General features: G+C 43.9%; 2 protein-coding genes across 2 annotated transcripts in view; one reads left to right on the top strand and one right to left on the bottom strand.

Moving 5' to 3' along the window:
* The window catches only part of LOC139689835 (zinc transporter ZIP1-like), a 169,219-nt gene that overhangs the window by 42,292 nt on the left and 106,120 nt on the right, over positions 1-20,807 (top strand). The gene's annotated exons all lie outside the window — the stretch shown is intronic.
* The window catches only part of mof (males absent on the first), a 134,322-nt gene continuing 130,632 nt past the window's right edge, over positions 17,118-20,807 (bottom strand). The window contains exon 7 of the mRNA XM_071586925.1: positions 17,118-17,245. Within this exon, the coding sequence (XP_071443026.1) occupies positions 17,122-17,245 (124 nt within the window). The 3' untranslated portion in view covers positions 17,118-17,121. The remainder of the gene's footprint in view (positions 17,246-20,807) is intronic.

The following is a 20,807-nucleotide window of genomic DNA, read 5'->3' on the forward strand; positions in this document are numbered from 1 at the left end:
GGGACAAGGGCGAGCCCATGGCTAAACCATTGGGTTGTTGGAAATATGTACCATTAAAAATGAAATAATTTTGGGAAACACACGTCTTAAGTAATACGCAAAGTTCACTTATAACTGGCACTGGGATGGATTTCCGGATGAGGATGTCTTCGGCAAGGTTCACCGCTTCCATGGGTGGCAAGTTGGTGAAAAGGTTGCGTACATCGAAGGAAACAAGCATGCACTTTTTCGGGATGACCTTTTTCATAAGTTTGTTGACAAGGTCCAAGGAATTCACTACACCATATTCCGTGGAAAATTTGGAAACCTCCCTGAAGAGTACATTAAGCCTTTTCGCCAGTATGTGGTTGGGAGCTGACATATTTGATACTACAGGTCTGATCGGAATCCCATTTTTGTGAACTTTTTTCATTGTGATCATTTTTAATGGTACATATTCGTCGGTCGAGGATTTCCTTTTGTTTCAGAACCGCTTTCCGCAGGGCTTGGACCAGCCGCTTCCCATCTCGCTATCACATTCTGACTCATCATTGAACTACGACCTACGTACATTGCATAATAATTGCATATTTCTCTTATCAATCCTCTTTTTATGCTTTATTTGTGTTAATATTGCTATCTCTGCACTTCAGCGTACGAGAGTCGCCCCAATGTCAATATCACTTTGCGATAAATGATATTCCTCCAGGGAGAATGCCTTCAGTCGGTATTTGAGCGTGGCTGAGAAAGGCGTGTTTGATACTAATTTAAATTTAGCGCTTAAACGAGAACCCATATTTTAGGAACTTCTAGCTAATTTGCTCACAAAAATATAGCATTCTTCTATTAATTAATGTACTTATACTTCGTACGTCTGCTACTGTTTTCATTATTTTGATTAGTCTTTATGTTTTCATTATTACTCGTATTTGCATTGCTAATACTTACAAGTATTTTTCTGAAAATGACAGGCATTGCAAACTAAGCGCTCATAAGTTCAATAGTTTAATGTTTCAGCCTAATTAATTTGTACGCAAAAGGTCTAGCATTAAAAGTATGCTCATTATTCCTTCGGACAACGGGTGAGAAATGATTGTAAGTGTTCGAAACTTCCACTTGTTTTACTCATTGGCGATACTCATTCGTTTGTGCGTTAGTAAAATCATTTCCAACGATTTTTCTATAGTTTATCCGCAGCCCTATACCCTGGCTGCTACTTGCTCGAATGATAAAGGGGTGGAAGAGGCTCCTTTAAAGAGATGATGCAACAAATAAGGAAATAATTCCACGAGGAGATACGGATGGGGAGGGCCTCGGGAAGGGGGGGGGGGAGTGACGCGGAGTGCGTGCCATGTAGCTTCTGCAGCCGAGGGCGAAAGCGGCATTGTAGATCAGCACGGCACTTGGCATGGCTCAGGAGAAGTGAGAATAAGTTAACAGTGTACACTTCTCTGAAATCGACGAGTGCCTAAACACCAACAGGGTATCAATATAGTAGTGAGCCATGGTTATTTATTTATTTTTTAGCTCCCTGCAAGTCGCTGCTAGAGTGTGTGGCAGGGAGTGAATACGCATGCGAATATGCATATATGTAGAATGGCTGGTGACTAACTACCTCCTGTCACACACCCTTGCAACGGCTTGCGGGGTATTGTGTGTGTATATATATATATATATATATATATATATATATATATATATATATATATACATTTCTCAGCATTATCGCTAAAGAGACTCCCTCCCAATTTATGTCAGAGCTTCAATCTGTAATTTAGCCTTCGCTCCATTGATTGATTCCCAGCCTAGCTCCTCTAATATTTTGGATACGCCGCTCAGTTTATCGTAATAACGTTTTACAAATCTACCTCCTCTACGCTGAACGCGATCTAATTCGGCAATTAATCCACCTTCGTAAGGACCACATTTACCTGCAGCATATTCTATAAATGAGTCCAAACCGACGACAGATAACATTTCTCTTTGACCTTTTCATCAAAATTACCCAGTATTCTTCTAATAAATCCTAATCTTTAGTTAGCTTGTCCACATATTCCCCGTGTGTGTTTCACCCAGGACAGATCATGATTGAGGGTAACTCCCGAGTATTTTACGGTGTTCCCGATTTCCCGGGAACCGCTAACTTATCATTCATATTTGCAATGCAAATTCTAACGCCGTCCACATCACGTACAGAACAATATTTTAATAAGTACTATTTTATATATAATCACGGATCAATGAAGTTTATCACCCAGTGGCTGCTTTACATTTATTCTTAAAACTCCTAAAATTGGATGGAAAGGGCTCAAACAAACCTCCATGCAGCTGGTTCCAATGAACAATAGCTCTGTGCAACAATTTCAGAGTGTAAAAATCATTTGCCTTGACAGGGATTCGAACCCAGATCCCTCAATATCCGGTCGAGTGCTTTAGCCACTTAAGCTATCGAGGCGTCCTCTTAAACTCTGAAATTTTGGGGCTTTTAAAGGAACTAGATGTTGTGACGAAATGCCGTACATATAGTACACTGTCACAGGCATTCGTATTCGTACGGGACGCGCCACAGTCCACGAGGTTAAAGCCAACTTTAAACACTCATGGTGTTTATACTTTGACAAATTCCAAAGAAACTGCGGGAGATGCCGCAACAGTAACTTTTAACGGAGTCATCCGCTAATGTGCATTTCAATGCAACAATTTCAGAGTGTGGCGCGTGTGGACTGGCGCGTCGCGCACGAATACGATCCAGATCATTTGGTTGGTCGCTCTAATAAAGTATGCATTGTATTTAGCTTGTTAGGGCCACATACCATATCCTTGGGAAGACAATCTGGTTGAGGAGGCGGACGCGGGTCATTATCGGAAGGGAAGGGAGTGAAAGCTTTCCAATACTCCATTTCACATGATGGTCAATAATTCCCCAGTTTCGCTCAATCGTGGGAGCCAACTCCTTCTCCCACCAGAACCCTAAGATTTTGAGCGAGGGCGCTTCTGACCAACCGATGGAGGTCGAGGGCCGGTCGCCCTTCAGCAGCAAAACCCCGGATTTCCGGTTGCTGAGGAAGATACCACCCTGCTCATATGACATTAATATGTCGTGGGCTAGAGCCATTTGGGACGGGTCGTCTACGAAGAGGGTTATGTCGTTAGCGTATGCGACGCCCAGGCAGACGGCGCCGTGACGGCTTACCCCGATTCCACTGCTCTGTAGTCGTCTGAGTATGGGGTCTAAACCAAATGATCTGGAATGGCTACGTAAAGAAAGTGTCCCGAAACCAGCTCTATGGCCCGTTTGAGCGGGGTGGTCTCAATTTAACCGATACAGCTCTAAAGGCGAAGGTGGTCTACGCGAAGCTTAGCCAGCGAATCCTCGGCGGTGACGACGCGTGGCGCAAGGCACTCCTCAAGGACGCGTGGCAGGAACTCGCGCGCGACGTATGCCACCGGAGGGCATTTGAAGAAGCAAAAAAGGTCACTTCTCTCCTGCGAGATGGAGAAGCAATTCGGGTGAAGACCCTGTATGTCAGAGCGCTTACCGAGCAACAACAAAATACATCAAAAAGAACGGTTTCTTGGAAAAACTGGGCGACCAGCAGTGCGAACGATGAGGCACGTAGTGGAATGTTTAACCTAATCGCGAACACAGTCATGACGAGGGAAGTGAGGCACCACCTTCAGCTAGCCGATTCGCCCCTTTGTCCGTCATGCGGTCGAATAGACAACGTCGCGCATCTCATCCTTGGATGCAACGATAAAATCAGAGAATGGGAAGCTCTAAAAAAGATCTATAAAACCTGGGACGTGTTCGGTGGTGGTGCCATCACCGACGTGAATCTGATCACCTTGAACTTTCGGCTCTTTCCGAGCTTCAAATCCTTCATAATGACCACCCTAATCGTGGAATTCATTCAGTTGAGAACCGCGAATAAACATTCCGCTAAAGGCATGCAAGCATTGGTGGAACGGATGTGGCTGCCCCCGGTACCGGACACACTTCGTCCGTGGTTAAAAAGTTGGTTTTCTGAATAACTGTGCTTCAAAGCTATCAATAATTCCAACCAAATCTAATGTTCCGTTGCTAATCCAAATATTTCCTTCTATATTTTGTGAACCCTGCCATCATTATTTCCTTCCACAGTATTGTTCTTGGTCACAATTATTTTATGCAATGTATATGAATGTATGTCTATGTAAGTGTGTAAACATAATAAGAAAAAAGATATTCTGTAACTATAATCTGTAAGCTGACAATGTGTACATGTAAACACTAGCAGTGTAACATACTAGACCGAATAAAACTAAATTGAACCATAGCTTAAGTGGCTAAAGCACTCGACCGGATATTGAGGGATCTGGGTTCGAATCCCAGTCAAGGCGAATGATTTTACACTCTGAAATTGTTGCATTGAAGTGCACATTAGCGAATGACTCCGTTAAAAGTTACTGTTGCGGTATCTCCCGCAGTTTCTTTGGGACAATAGCTCTATTTAAAAAAGAGTAGTTTTTCAATTTTTAGCGTTCTTATATTTATTTTGAAACTGTGGTCGTTGTTTCCCATGAAGTTTGGTTTTTCGGTCTCTTTCCATAATCTTTCATATCATATCTTTCCATCATAATTTCCATAACTCTAATGCGGTCATGCGGGAAGGGTTTTAAGAATAAAATACACGAGATTAGTAAAAGTGCATGCACTTGAGCAAAACGTATTATTCCCTTGACGCTGTGGGTGGCCATTGGGATTTTCGCTATTGTCAACCCTGCATTTACTATCCCATTTATTGGCGCGCCTCGGGATCTGCAGGAGAGAGGTCAGATTCATGACCTGTGCAAGCGAGTGACAGGGAAGGGCAGGTCATGGAGATGGGTTTCTGGGAAGATCACCTTCTTCCATCGGGTCATTATAGGCCTCGAGCGGTGGGCGGTTCGATTCAACTCTCCCCTCTCGACCGTCTCGCAAGTTGATCGTGAGAGTTCGATTAATCGAATCATCGAAGAGGCGGAAAGGGGGGAGGGGGCGGGAACAGCGCCATTTTGTGAGGGACCACTGCCCCCCGGAACGGAAGGGGGCGACTTCGTCGCTGGGGGACACCCCTGTGGGGGGGGGGGCGCCAATTGGGGTCCTGCATGTCCACGGATGCGAAGAAGAACGCAGCAGTGAAGAGATGATATTTGCTGAATGAGAAAGACCCTATAGAACAGGAATTAGTGCTGGATCACATTAGTGCTATACAAGTATTAAAGAATTCTGCCAACCAAGGTTGAAGATTAAGATCACAGAGTTGGCAATGACAGGATGTATATCAAGGCGTAATACAGGGGGCATATACATTCAAAATAAATATAAAAATATATCAGAAGGCATTCTTGCATCGAATATAAAAATGACATTGACATAGTATACTTATTTCGAATAATGCAAAATTGGTTTAGAATTCGGCAGTATTTTAGTGCTTTTTCAAAAACAGTCTGAAAAGTGTTATTTCGTAAGGAGGGAATGAGTTCGAGCCTTTTATTAACTCGGAAAAGTTTTCCGCGTTTTACATGCAGCGCCATAAACCGTTTCTAATTGCGGCTCTTTGAAAGGGAATTACTTAACTGTTATTTTTTCATATTCTTTTAGATTTCTTTGATTGATTTTTGTGTATTTTTTGTTTTTAAAGAGAGTTTTAAAAAGAAGTTTTCTTAACTAAATGACTTTACAAACAGAGGATTGATGAACGGGGAGCATGAGTTAGGATGTAAATAAAAGAATAGGGATAACATCAGTGAGTAGTAGCGTTAGTTTATCCGGCGCGGAAACTTGGTCTTTGAGGCAAGAGGATGGTCGTAGGCCTTTAGGGAAGTAAGTGTGGCGAATAACTGGATAGATGAAATGGGCAGAAACGAAAGAACACGTTCTCGACACAGCAAAGGAAAAGGAGAGGATGTCGGGGATAATTTGAAGCGGGCAGGCGAAGTGGATGCAACAGCATCTTGCATGGCTGAGCAGCGGAGGGCCCATGGAGTGTTGAAGACTGAGTCGGAGGACATATAGACATATAGAGAGCCATAGACAGAGACAGAGACATATAGAGAGCTAGGGAAACAACGGACGCTTTGCACGGAATGTGGGAAGACAGGAGGTCGCATTGAAGAGTGGTTTATTTAAATCCAGGTGTTAACAGTATTTATTTACTGTCGCGTAAGTGGAGCTTAGCAATGTATAACAGCGGTTACCCATAGTATCCATCGCCTTGACCCGTGTCTGTTAAAAATTAAATGCATCGTTATCACTGGAGAAATAAACGGCTTTCATGAGAATCTTTCATTTTCGAAATAAAACAAAATTCAGGAATACGGAGCGCCAGCCATTCCTATTTCGCGCACGAGATGCCTGTGGTATTACGGAGAAGGCCGGGTTTGATAGGAGCGTGCAAATCTCCCGCGAATCTGCAGTAAGCACTATGCAGCAAAAAGTCGACTCATGATAGAAATAGAGAGGGGGAGGGGACATTTCCTTTCCCTTTTGCCCCCTGTGGTTGCTCATGGCCTCTCGTTACGGCTCGGCATACAGATATATATATATATATATATATATATATATATATATATATATATATATATATATATATATATATATATATATATATATATATATATACATTGATGTCAATGTAGAAAGGCATTTCTAAGGATTTGAACAGGAGCCCCCCCGGTTAAGCTGCATGCATGCAAAAAACACGCAGTGATTTGAGCACGTTCTTCGTGACTATCATCGTCCACAAGAGAGGAATGCACGGCTGGGAATTCTTCATTTTGCTTCACGCTCGTTGCGACAATGAAACGGGAAATGCTGAAATCAAAGTTTCTTCGCTTCGTGCTCGCTCGATTCTTTCGTAATGGAAATGGAAGAACTCAGTGACTAATTACATTCCCGGTTTTCCTCCGTTCCTGGGCGGCAAATCTTCCGGATCCACTCACGCGATTCTAATTCCCCCATAGGCTTCTTGCTCATTGGATGGATGTCTCGGGAGGAGCGGAGGGGGGAGGCCTTCGGGGAGCGGGGGGGGGGGTGAGTAAGGCGGGAGCGCTCGGCGTGGAACCCCTCCGGATTTACCATTGAATGTGTTCAAATTCAATTGATTTTATCGCCGATGAGCGATCATCCACCGAGATGTGTCAGAATTTAATCGGAGTGTGACCGGACCTCGGAGCATTAGCGCTCAGTGTCAGTGTTGGGGACTATAATGGACTCTGCGAGATAATTCGCATTAATTAATTGATGGAAGAAAAATTCGTACCCCGTAAAATCTTTAAACTTGGAAGGAGATATATGAACCGGGGAATGATTCACAACACCAGTGGGTCGCACTAGCATCGGGAATAGTGCGAGGAATGAAGGTTAGAACCATCTGCAGAGTTACATTGACGGAACAAAGGTTCGTGAATAGTCATAAATACGTGACGGCAAAATTTGAGGAGAAATTAAACGGAATTGACGGAATACAGAAATAAAAGCTGCCAATTTCGTATCGAGAGGGAATAATCCAGTGTGGATGAGAGGAAGAGGGGGAAGGGTTTTGAGGCCGCGTGCATACCTCAATCGGCTGGACGACCTCTGCAATCTAAAACTTCGGCGATGCCTAATCACTCGAATCAGCCAGCAATTGGCAGCGTGATGACTCATCAATGAATTATATCATTGTTTAAATGTAAGAGAGTCCACTTTTTAAAGAAAGTTTTGCGCCATACCCAAAGTGGTCAATGCACCGTAAACTAATTCTACCATGGTTTTTATGAAAAGTATCGGGAAAAGTAGATTTATTCCCGATAAGGCAACAATGCCTTTCAACATTTCTTCAAAGTACATCCCTTGAGTTTAAAGACTCCTTAGCCAGAGCGGCTTTTGCACGACTCAAAGGTTACTTGGTAAGCAAAAGGCCCTTGAGGGTACGCGGGCAACCTTCTTTGACGGCTCTTAGGGTCCCATGGTGGTGTTCTTGGAGTAAGGATTTCACGTAATAGGAAATAGTTTGCTGTTACCAATTGGGAACTATAAGGGTATTGGGGAATCGTCGCGATGTCGCTTCATAAGGTCTTCACAAGCAGACACACTCGACCCTACTCTTGGTCGTCCGTCCAAAAACCTTCAGGAGAACGAAATTAGCGCAGATCTTTCTGCATGGTCAAATTTTCAGTGATATAATGGTATGTTCTGTCATCTTATGTCAATGCCAATATGATCTTCGATCAAGCACACAACCGATGGTCTGGATTCAGCACTTCACGCACACGCATCAGGAAAAAATTGTTACTGATACTTTTTATATAAACCGTGTACATGGGCACAGACTGACTACATTTACATCTACAGAATACCCCGCAAGCCGCCACGGGGGCGTGTGGCGGGGAGTGTTAGATCACCACCCGTAAAACAGAAGAAAACCACATGCAAAACCAACAAATTCTTGCAAATCTACCCCCACAGAGGCGTATACAATCATGCGAAAACCTATTTTACTGTCACATAATATGCTAATACTATGAACTAGCAAACACATGCACATTAGAATGTAGTTATAATTAATCCAATAACTACCGCTACCACTCTTAACCTCATGGAAGTATCAAATACCTGACATATTGCACGGGGGTGTACCGCTCTTCAAACGGATATTATTATACAATAACCTTTCTTTGATGTCGAATAAAACGTTTTCTTATGTGGGCGTGATGGAATTCTTTCATGGACTTAATTCGTGATGTGGAACACACATTGGTAGCTTCCGCATCTGTTTCCGATCCAAATTGGTCTCCCTTCGAACGCCTGCCTTATAATCCCTGATTGAAAGGGAAGGAATGCTCCTGAGGGAAGTAAGGGCTGGTCGTTGCCATCAGATGACTCATAGGCTGGCATGGATTTGTGGGTTTTGCATGCGGTTTTATTCTTTTTTACGGGTGGTGGCATAACACCCCCCGCCACGCGCCCTTACGGCGGCTTGCATTATACTATGTAGATGCAGATAACAGTCGTTCTTGACCTCCTCCTGCTGGTCTCAAATCCAATACATCCAATCCCCTGGTGATCTTGAATCAATATTTCCATCCTCTGGTTTTAGATTCTTGGGCGATTTGAAAGTTATGACTGAGTTTCAACTTAAAATGTCGTTTCGAAGGTATTTCATAATATTTGCAATTAATTTATCCGTTCTTTTCTCTACAGGTAAGTGGGCCTCATTGCATCCCTCAGCTTTGACCACGTCTGCCGACTGCGGGGAAGGTGAGAGTGTTTATTTTGCGTGAAACCCGCGCGCTCACTTTGGGATTCGATCGATGGCGGGGTCACCTTTTTCCTCTTAGCATCTTGGCGGCTGGGAATGGGTGGGCAGGACTGGTGTGTGTGACTGATAGGGAAGAGGAGGCGGAGGCAGAGGCCCATCGTCGGCATTTACCTCTTCTCGATTCAAAAGGCGGCGAAGGGTCACGCGGCTTCTCACTTCCGATGTACGTATTACAACGCATCAATTTCTCTCCACATGACACCAAACTGGCTCTCTGGTTATTGTCTAAAACGTTGGGTGATGCTGGGATTCGGTCCTCGAAAGGGAGATTCGACGCTACAACGATTTCCCATCGAATTCCGAACTCTCTCCTAACATAGAAGTGTGGTAAGCATTGATACCTATCGTTACCGTCCATGCATTGATTTACTCATAATGATTGGAATAGAAACTTCTGATCAAATCGTAAATAAATATCAATCTTCGATGGATTGTGCTATACAGATATAGATGTAACTTCGGGTGTTCCCCAGGGAACTGTAGTATGGCTGCTTGTATTCTTAATAGACAATAATGACTTAAGCTCCAATGTTAGAAGCCATCTCAGATTATTTGCTGACGATACGGTGGTATGCAGGGAAATATGGAGCCCATCAGATTGCGACCTACTCTCTAGAAACTTATACACAATATCAGATTGGTGCGAGGATTGGGGATTATTACTTAACAGTAGCGAATGCGCAGTTTTGTAATTTTGGAAAAAGGGAAGTAGCGAACAAGACTTAAACTACGAAATAGAGGGTTCATTGCTAACTCCGGTAGATCAAGTTAAATATTTTGGAGTAGTTCTAACACCACGCCTTTCATGGGGAGCACATATCAGGACAATATGCGGATCCGCTCTAAAGAAACTCGGATTCATTGAACGGGTGGTGGGGAAATGTAATGAGAAAGTAAAAGAGAGGTGATATTTCACTCTTGTGAGGCCTCATTTGGAATGCAAAGCAAGTATTTGGGATCCTTGGGAGAAAGTTTGGCAAAAATAATTAGATAAAGTCCATTGAAAAAACGCCTAATTCGTGAACATTTGTAACGATAAGAAGATGAGTGTCACTGTAATTTTAAAGGAATCAGACTGAGATTAACTAGAGGTACGAAGAGAACAAACAAAATTTAGACTTTTAGAAAAACTCAGAACAAACAATTTGAACAATGGCCGCACTAAATAAATTGGTATGAACCCAAACTATTTAGGTAGATCAGACCACAAAGATCTATAGGGTGATAGATTCCAGTGCAGAAACTACCCATTCTTTCCTCGAACAATCAGGAATCATAATAGTCAGAAACCAATGTCAATATAGAAATATTAAAGGCATTCAATTTACAAAGCGGTAGAAGGTTGGGTAGACATAAGGTGTATTCGTAGGTGCATGTGTTTGACATGTTAATTTATAATATTTGTATTTGTATGCATTTAAGCTATAAAAGTCTTAATGATTGTACTTTGGCATGAATTTTTGGGTTCCGCCAGCGGTTTTATTCTATTTTACGGGTGATGACCTGTCACCCCCCACCACACGACTTTGTTATAGCTTGCAGGGTACTATGTAGGTGTAGAGAATGCGTTGCCATCATAGCGTTCGCCCACGCATTGGAAAACCATATTCCTCGGCCAAGAAGGCACATTTAATTGGCAGGCGGAACACTTCGTTGACCAACGACGAATGTCCTGATTAATCGGTGGGCACATAAACCAAACACTCGTGTGATCTTTGAGGCAATACTATGGGATGCGGCCACATCACAGCGAGACGAGCACCAGTCCCTGACCACACTCCCCTTACCTTAGGGGTTCGGTGGAAGAAGGGTCTCCATATCTAATTCTCGCCCCAAAAGAAAGACGAATCTATCTCCCACCCCGCAACCCCACGCAGATCTATACAATACCCCGCACGCCGCCACGTGTGGGCGTGTGGCGGGGGGTCACAGTGCATGGCCATTCATGCACTATCCCCACCATGTCACCCTTATGCAAATATTAGTTAGTTCATGCACTCGAAAAATGTTATCATACGAAGTAAACTACTACTCATGCAACAATATTCAATAACAGGATACGTATATTCGAATTATGGTGAGAACTGTTAAAAATATGGGTCTACTAAACAAGAAAATAGCAAGCAGAATATCGAAAAATATATACACTACAAATTCTAATTATCTCTTACGTGATATGTCATGTCTATTTATTTTGATCTCTAATGGTACGAGGAACGGAACGACAGATATTAATTCATACGTGTAATTGAATATATATTTGCTCATACACACGAACACTCTTACACATACGTACACGCCGATCCCGGCGGTGGTGGCGAGGAAAAGCTCTTGCCTGCTAATCCAGAGGTCGCGTGTTCGAGTCTAGCCTAGGTGGGTTTTCCTCCATCTTTGGCATGAATGTGTGTGATTGTTTTTATTGTAATTTATAAGGGTTAGGTGGAAGAAGGGAATATGAAGTCTCAATCTCACCCCATTTAAAACTCGTCGTTAAATAAATAAAAATACATCCCTGAACGCATCAAACAATAATTGGTTTGCTGGATTACATAATTATATTTTGCTCCTTGATGAATAAGCCCTGGTGCTTTTGGGTTCGATTTTGCCGCGACTGTGTGCCGTGCGAGGATGGAGCGAGTTCTCGGCTCTATTGGGGACGGTGCCTCCGCTCTCTCTTTTTCAATCCCGGTGCTTGAAGAAATCTCAGCTGTCCTGTACCTCTCGAAATGCCTTAAATCGTATCTCGCCTCTTCGTAAATCAAAGGGTTCCGTACTTAATTCCTCCAGCTTAGCCTCCCCTCTTCTCGTAACAGTGTTTGACAAATTCAATGGATATTCTTCGGAGTTTATCCAAATCCTTAATTAACGCTTTCTCCCATGAAACCTAAATCACCGCATATTCCAAATGTATTTCAACTGAAGCGTAGTAATACCACTCTCTTACCTTTTCACTAGATTTTCCCACAACCAGCCCAATGGAACTTAGCTCCAAGATGTTTGTGAAAAAAACTTTGGTGAGCACGCTAATGACTTTTACCACCCGTGTTTCGAGGAGGACATCTTCGGAGCTGAAGATATCGCGGCGCGAGTCGTATCAATAAAAGTCATTAGCGAGTTTAGCAAAGTGCTTTCATTACCTCCATGATGGGTAACTTCCACAAAGTAAAGTCTGAAACCTTTTCCTCCGCTGTGAAACCAAGCTTCTTTATGGATGGTCCGCATGTTCTTATGGTGGGCGTACGCGATGAAAGGTTTGATGCCTCACTCAAATTATTTGACTTGTTCTGAGATGTTTAAATATTTGCTATATAACTTACTTCTTGTTCATGCTTTCTTTTATTTCAAAATGCCAGCGTTGCACATTATCTGAATTTGATTTATCGCCCCAATTCCTTACATCTCTCCGATATATGGTATGTACAGAAGGTCAAAGGAAAATTTTATCTTTCTCTGGTTAAGCCTGATTTAGAATATGCTGCAAGTGTATGGGATCCTCATGAAGTTGTATTGGTTGTCGGATTGGATCGCGGGCAGCGTAGATGAGCTAGATTTGTAAAACGTTGCTATGACAAACTGGGTAGCGTATCCAAAATATTAGTGGAGCTAGGCCGGGAATCATTTACGGAGCGAAAATTAAATTATGCTATGGTCATATTCAGGTAAAAATCAGTCTGATGTGTATTCACCCCTTGCCATACACCCTAGCGGTGGCATGCAGGTGCACAATACAAATCGCTAGATGGTAGCCCGCTAGTTACCGAATTCCTTATTACTCTGTAATCACTGTGTCGCCTGTTTATAATCAAAGGTGGCTACTAGCGTTTAACTTAAGAAAAACTTGGAAATCGAAGAAAATACATCTTCATCGAAAGATGCGGGAGTGACCAAGGATCTTTGTAAGTGTAACCCTGAGTATGTAAAGCGCTTCACTCATTGGGAATTCTCAGAAATGTTTTAGGAATACGTTTAACGTTAGCCGTTGATTTTTATTGCCATTGTGAGTGCCTTAATGGGCGACCTTTGGCTCTTTGAAATTCAATCTTCCCCCCGGTGAGAGCCTTCCTCTTCGTCCTTCCCGGCCCCCGCCGCCCTTCGCCCACGCCCGCCACCGGAGGGCCCCCGGCGCTCCCCTCCGCTCTTTGACTTCCTCCTCGGGATGCGTCATCCGGACGCGCCCCCTCCCCCGAATGGGAGGGGCCGCATTTCGAAACGGATTCCGACACAGGAGCAAAAAGAGATCGTTGAAAATTTTTGGCAGTCGGAAATTTAGCAAACGTTTAACGAACATAGTAAAGGAACTTTTCAGTTGGGTATATTTCATTTGACTTTCCCTGAGTATTTATTTCCTGGCCTACCCCTTGAAAAAATATTTATTTTCCCTTTCTCTGGATTCTCAAGAAAGACAACATACCTCTAGGTGTGTCCAATCCATCCACCTTTCATTTTTCCCACCGCGATCCATGCCTTATTTTCCTCCACTGCTTTCCCGAATCCCATCTCATTCTCATCGCACTATCTGTCAATTAAATCTTGAGCATCCACCTCCAGCGGCAGATATCCAAGGCCTCTGATTCTCTCCTGGGCAGGACTCGCAATGGCGAGTGAATCTGATCGGAAGAAGCCATGCTCCACTCGAATGATTGCGCGTACGTATTGCTGACGTTTGTAATTACATTGTTGTTCTTCTTCATTAAATGAAGCCATGTACGTTACAATATCCACGTATTCGTATTTGATTGTTCTATATATTGTGCGGTTCCATTTTTCTCGGAAGAAAATCTTTCACTCTTAGTGTTAGGAATAGGAATCATGCGGATGTCATAGATTGTTCGCTAAATTTATTGAAAAAGTAAGTTTCCTCTCGGCTCTCAAGACCACCAAAATACCCAGGACGGTATTTCCTTTTTCATTTTTCAATCTACTATTAAATCGTTCCCTAGAATATCTGTCGACGGCACGCTGATGCGCAGATGTTCGGGGTTAAAATCGAATCCATCGCGTAATTGGTAGCACTGCAACGAGCGAGCAAAATATTTACCGTTCTCCGAGCGAGCACACCACCAACTAACTGCACCTCCACGGCAAAAAGGAGCATATCTGGAGTATATTGTCATTCGGATGTGAAAGTCGGAACATTGGGAAAAGAGAGAGAAGGCGCGGATAGGAGGAAATGGAAATGTGGATTTGGAGAAGGATAAAAAGAACAAGACGGATGGATAAGTAAAGCAACAGAGAAGTATCGAGAGAAATTAAAGAGGCAATAAATTTAATGGAAGATATAGAGGAAAGGAAAATTGAATTTGTTGGACACGTTCTGCGGCATAACAACTTTCAGAAAAACATAATGGAAGGAAAAGTACTGGGAGAAAGATAGCAGAAAGAGGTCTACGGATGGCATTAGAAGTACTCGGAGAGTCACAGCATAAAGGGTATAAAAAGAGCCGCGACGGAGGGAGAGACATATGGCTGCTACGTCAAGGCTCCGCCGTTAGAAGATGATAACGACACTTTCATTATAAAGCAATTCTCGAAAAGTTGAGTTTATGAAATACTCTTTCAACCTCGGTTTAACGGAGAACACGAATCAAAATGAAGTAGTGAGATGAGATGAGAATGCAGTTTTGTGATGATCCTCAGCCATAGACCAACCAACCAACCAACCAACATGACCCAACTGTTGGCTGTGTCAATCTTACTGACTGCTCATCTCACTCCAACTTTTATAAATTCCCCACCAATCCTCCAGTGCATTTCTTGCCTTCCGGCCAGTCGGCCAAGTAGTTTATCTAAAATATTAGAGCAGCTAGGATGGGAATCGCTCACAGAGCGAAGGCTAAATTACAGATTAAATCGCTTCCATTAATTGGAAAGATGTCTTTATAACAGTGATGTTTAAAATGAATTATTACCCCATCGTACTACGGTAGGAGAGATCATGCCAATAAAATTAGAGAGATTAAGTGTCAAACAGATAGATTTAAGAGGCCAGTTTTTTCATCAACGATAAGGGATCAGAATAACAATGTCACTGTCGGGTAAAAATCAGTCTGTCTATTCACCCCCTGCCAAACACCCTAGCAATGGCTTACGGAGTATCTAAATATCAAAATTCTTGTTTCCAAAGTATTTTCAACCGTATGAGTTCTCCATTTCCTGCCCTCAACTAATGCCCGTACTTCCTCGGCACTTCCTGGGCTTTCCCTGCACTGCTTGGCATACGTAGAACCTCACTTTCTGAACCATACGGTGTCAATCAGACTTTTTGGGTCCAAATCTGTGAAAACCGTCCCTAAAATTGATGAGTGCAGAAGGGAAGCCTCCCGCTTCGTGAACATGTCGTATCATCCGATGGAACACAAGACGCCACGCATTCACTTCATAAAATGGGATCGAAGGTACGAAGACAAAATGTAAAATTAGCCTCATCGCCCAAGGTGTCTTCGCAAAATAAGATGGGAATGATTTAGATGGCCACCACATTTTGCATCGTTGGGTAAGCCCCTTACGCAAAATGAGAAATGCAAGAGACGTGAGGGTAGATGTTCAAGGAATCGTTTTACCTTGCTGCGCATTCACGGCCATAGCGCACAAAAAGATAAGCAATTTCCAAAAACTTATCTCGGTCGTTAAAAACTTTCTTTAAACCATAGGCATCCTAAAGCCACCATCTCTTATCCTCTGCATTAGACGTGATACTCTGCCATCATAAGTCCACGTATTCCGTGTCAGTTTTCCGTTCAACTTTGCGCACATTTTTTTGCACAATGACTTTCCTTGAAACAGGCATATTTTCTCTGTCCCCTGTTTCAATGGCAATATCGGGTCTCTGTCTCTACATCTACAGAATACCCCGCAAGCTACCGCAAGGGCGTGTGGCGGGGGGTGTTAGGTCACCAGCCACTCATGCACAATAGCAATTATGTATTCTTCTTGCAAAGGGTTCCAAGCACTCGACGCGAATTCAAAGTGAGGTCTAACAACGCGAAAGAGCACACCCTCTTCCCTTTTTATTCAAATACTTCATCGTAGTTGATGTGATGACACCTTTTCTTTGTTCATTCGGCTCTGTAGATGTCCCTAGCCTTCATTAAATGAAGAACACAATGTATCTTTCCACTGTTCTTTATTTACGTACAACTAGTTTCAACGCTTAAGCGTCATCTTTGTCCATTCTGGTTTTCAATGATAGTGTGACTCGTAGGTGTTTTACGTGTTCCCCAACTGTTATGTCTCCCTTTCCAAGTGTAACGGCGTCAAGGTAAAGAATTTATTTTCCCACAAAATTCTTCATTGCTAATTTTTTTCAGATTTATTTCTTCACCTCCGACACCCTGCACTCTAATTTTGAGATCGCTAGAAAGAGACAGTCCTGTATGTCCCTCATATCTAGGTAGGTCACCGTATTGTTGGCTAATGACCATGTTGTAACTGTGCAATCATTGCAGTTGCTTTAATTGTAGAATACGGAGGAAGGTGCCGACCATTCCCCTCTACTTGATATCCGAATAATGAGTCTCATTGTCTACCCTGCCTCTCCGCTTATACTCAGTATATTCTGTGGCCTTTTCCTTTTCTGCTTTTCTCAATTGGCCACTTTTATCTTCAGCATCCAACCTTCAAAATATGGCACTGTGGGCCCTCCAGCATCCGGTTTCGAAGGCTTCTACTCCTCTCCACTCTGCTTCTCCAGTGTCGCCCACAGAATGTCGCATTACGCCCGAGTGTGTGTGTGTGTGTGTGTATCAATTATTGCTTCCATGTTTGCGCACGTTTCTCCTTTAAAGGCGAGCATTCTCTTCTCCACCGCTGAAGCGCCCCCTTAATGGAGGAACGGCGCTGGCATCCACCCCTCCCGACTGGCGGCCGCCTGCTCCAATGTACTTGAGAGCCCTGCTTCGTCCAGCATACGCACTGTGCTCACGACGTGATAAGAGTTCCGCTCACTATAAAGAAACACCAAATTGCCATGAGCCAGGGTCAAATATTGCGCATGAGGCAGTATTCCGCCCGTCACGGCGGAAAAGGGCTTTCTTTTGCGTGATAGACTTCGACATCGACATAAATGCCGCTCGATCCACCAGAAAGGTGTGTGGCAGGGAGTGTAAGCACAATGTGGGAAGGGTGAGTGATAAGGGAGGGGAAGGGAATATGGAGGCAGTGGAGGCGTGCCCACCCACAGAGAGAGAGACGAGGGATGGAAGGAGAAACTTGGCAATATACAAAGCAGGGCAAGCAATACTCTACCAAGCACTACATTCTTAATAATGGCATTCTATTGCGGTCATGCGGGAAGGGATTTGAGCTCAAATACACGAGATTAGAGAAAGTCAATTAATTTGAGTAGAACTAATTATTCCCTATACGCTGTAGGCGACAATTTGGATTTTTGCTATCTAAAGCCCTAAAGTTGTTTTCCCGTATTGTCCGTGAGAAAACGGAGTCCTTGAGCCGGCTAGTTCTTGCACCTATTCCCCGAATTTTATAATCATGATCCAAGCGACCAATCTATGTTGGAGAAACATTGAATATCCCTGTCGTCACCCCTGAACAATCACTAGATTCCAATTCCAAGAGATTTCCCAGCTGCATTAATCGATATACATGGTATGCATGAAAAGTATCGGGAAAACTTCCTGAAAAATATATTCATTTGAGATATTGCTACAATGCCTCAATATTCTTCAAAGTACGGGCCTTGAGCGTCAACACACTTTTGTCACTTGATTTTCCACGACTCGAAGGCTCCCTCGTATGAGGATTCCGGAAGGTCCTTAAGGGCACGCAAGCTTCGTTGATGGCACTAAGGGTCCCATGGTAGTATCCTTTGAGGGAGGATATCATTTTTATAGGGAACAGAAAATAGTCTGCTGGTGCCAAGTGGTGACTTTACGGGGGTTGGGGAATCGTCGCGATGCTGGTCCACGTCTTCGAGAGCAGACGTTCGATTCTGCTTTTGGTCGTCCGCCCAAAGACCTTCGGGAGAATGTGTTAAGCGCAGTTATTTCGCATCTCCAAATTGTCAGTGATATAATGGTGTGTGCAGTATCATTGTCTTATCAATGCCAATATACCATCTGTGATCATGCGCACACCTAACCCTCGGTGTGAATTCAGCACTTCACGCGCCCACGTCAGGAAAAAATTTCACTGTTACTTTTTATACAAACCTCGCATAGCTTCAACCTCTCACCAATGGTATCAACCTCGGGTGTTGATTAATGTAGCTGACATCTCCATGAGTATCTGTCCAACCATTCGTTCGTTTCCTCTGCATATTTTGAAAGTGACGCGATGTGAAGGGGCGGCAGGTGCGAAAGTTGGCGGTCCCCTCTCCAGCCCCTCCCCGCACCAACCGAAGGGTCCTTGGCGACGGTGAGTCGTCTCGCGGACGTGGGCGATGGGGTGGGAAGGCGCTGGGGGGGAAGCCGGCGCGTGGAAAGTCCCGGCGATCCAACAATCCCGCATTCATCCTTCCCACACCACTTCCCTCCTCGGTTCCAAGAACGGAGTCACAGCCAAAGCCTCTCGCCCCTCGCCTCCGGACCGCAGGGGGGGCCAGCGCTTCGGGGGATGCCCCCCTCCCCCGCCATTCGCTCCCCCTCGGCCCACCCCTTCCACTCCTCACCACTCCGCGACATCGGGAGAAGAGAATGAATCCCACGCGATCCCTGACCCTCTGTCCGGTCAACTTATCCTCGCCTCCGCCCGGAATCGATCCTTCTCCCATCCTCCGCGCTTCCCCGAGGAATCAACCCCCGAATGGACTTGGCCATGGCAACCAAATTGCAAATTTGTAAATAAGAAATTTGAAGACAAGTAAAATAGTGGGGATCGTTCATTGTATCCTCGGACTTCTAACGTGGAGGAAGTTCGTCAGGAGCATTGACTAGCTGCATGGAGGAACCCAATTCAAGCCCGAAGATAACAAGAAAAATTAATATGAAATGATCAAAACTATTCATTGACCTATCAACAGTCGAAGGGGGAATCATTTTAGCGCCGTATAGCATCGGTAGGCAGGACCTCGGTGAGATGAGACAGATCGGTTGCCGTGCACATCCATCGATACAAGAAATCATTTTCCCTTTTCACTCGCACAGTACGAGGCCATGACTACGTATAAACACATACGACAACAAGTCACACTCCCGGAAAGTAAATTTATACGGGTTACCAATAATTACCGATCAATATATTGCCTGGTGGCCAAACACTCCCTGCCAAACACCCTCGCGGTGTCTTGCAGATTATGCCTGAAGCATAGCGCCGTTGTTTTCTTGCAAGTTAGCGACCTTTATCTTATCAAACACCTAATCGCCGCAGCTTGAGAGAATAATTAACGTCTAGGATTTCAGAATCATCCGCAGTATAATTGCAGTGGTGGCAACGCTGAAAGCAGCTAAAGGCACTGTTGTGAATAAAATGAATTAAGTGAATATTTAGTCATTATTATAATACCATCCATTTAAGGTCATCCTAATTTTCCGCACACTCATGGTTTGTGTAAAAAGTATGGGGAAACGTTTCGGAAAGATAGATATATTTCAGAAGTAATTACATTTCCTCAATATTTTTCAAAATGCATACCTTCAGCGTCGACACACTTTTACCAGCAGCTTTTCCTCGACTTACTCGAAAGCTTCCTGGTGGGCTGGTTCCGGATAAGAGTACCCTTAACGCGTGCAAGCTTCTTTGACGACACTTAGGGTCCCATGGTGGTGTCCTTTGAGGGAAGATTTCACTTTTACCGGGAATAGGAATAAAAGCTTGCTGGTGCCAAGTCGCGGAGACTATAAGGAGGTTGGGGAATCGTCGCGATGTCGTTGTAGAAGGTATTTGCCAGCAGGCATTCGACCCTGCTCTTGGTCGTCCGTCAAGACCTTCGGGAGGACGAGTTTAGCGTAGATCTTTCGCATCAGCAAATTTTCAGTGAAAATGGTGTGTACTCTATCATCGTCTTAGAAATACGATCTGCGGCCACGCGTACACTTAACCGACTGAATTCAGCACTTCACGCACACACGTCAGGAACAAATTGTCACCGCAAATTTTTATGCAATTTTTATGCCTTGAATAACGCCATCATTTATTGAAAAACTCGTATGCTTAATAAATGACGAAAGCAAACGATAAATAAAGCCTGAGCTCTCATCATTTTTTCAACCCTATCCGAATGATTCGGTCGAAACGTGAGATTCTATTCAGATGTCGAATAGGGTCGTGGCCATGACACCAATCGGCCGTGATTTGAGGCAGGGCAGGAGTGAGTGAGCGTGATGCACGAGCCGTGATCCGCCCGAATGAGTCAGCGCCTCTCTGTGTAATTGCCGTTTGTCTCTCTAGCGGAAGCGGATCCATGAAGAAATCGGGAAAGCCATCATGAAACGCAGTGATAGTTCGTATGTGCCAAAAACGTGTGTTTTTTAAAGGAAATTTTGTGAATTGCGACGATTAATTTCACCGTGCAAACCCTTTGATGCAAAAAAAGATATGGCATTGATCGAT

This window comes from Hetaerina americana, unplaced genomic scaffold (genome assembly GCF_022747635.1).
Source record: "Hetaerina americana unplaced genomic scaffold, ioHetAmer1.1.p SCAF_28, whole genome shotgun sequence".
Taxonomy (NCBI): Eukaryota; Metazoa; Arthropoda; class Insecta; order Odonata; family Calopterygidae; genus Hetaerina; species Hetaerina americana.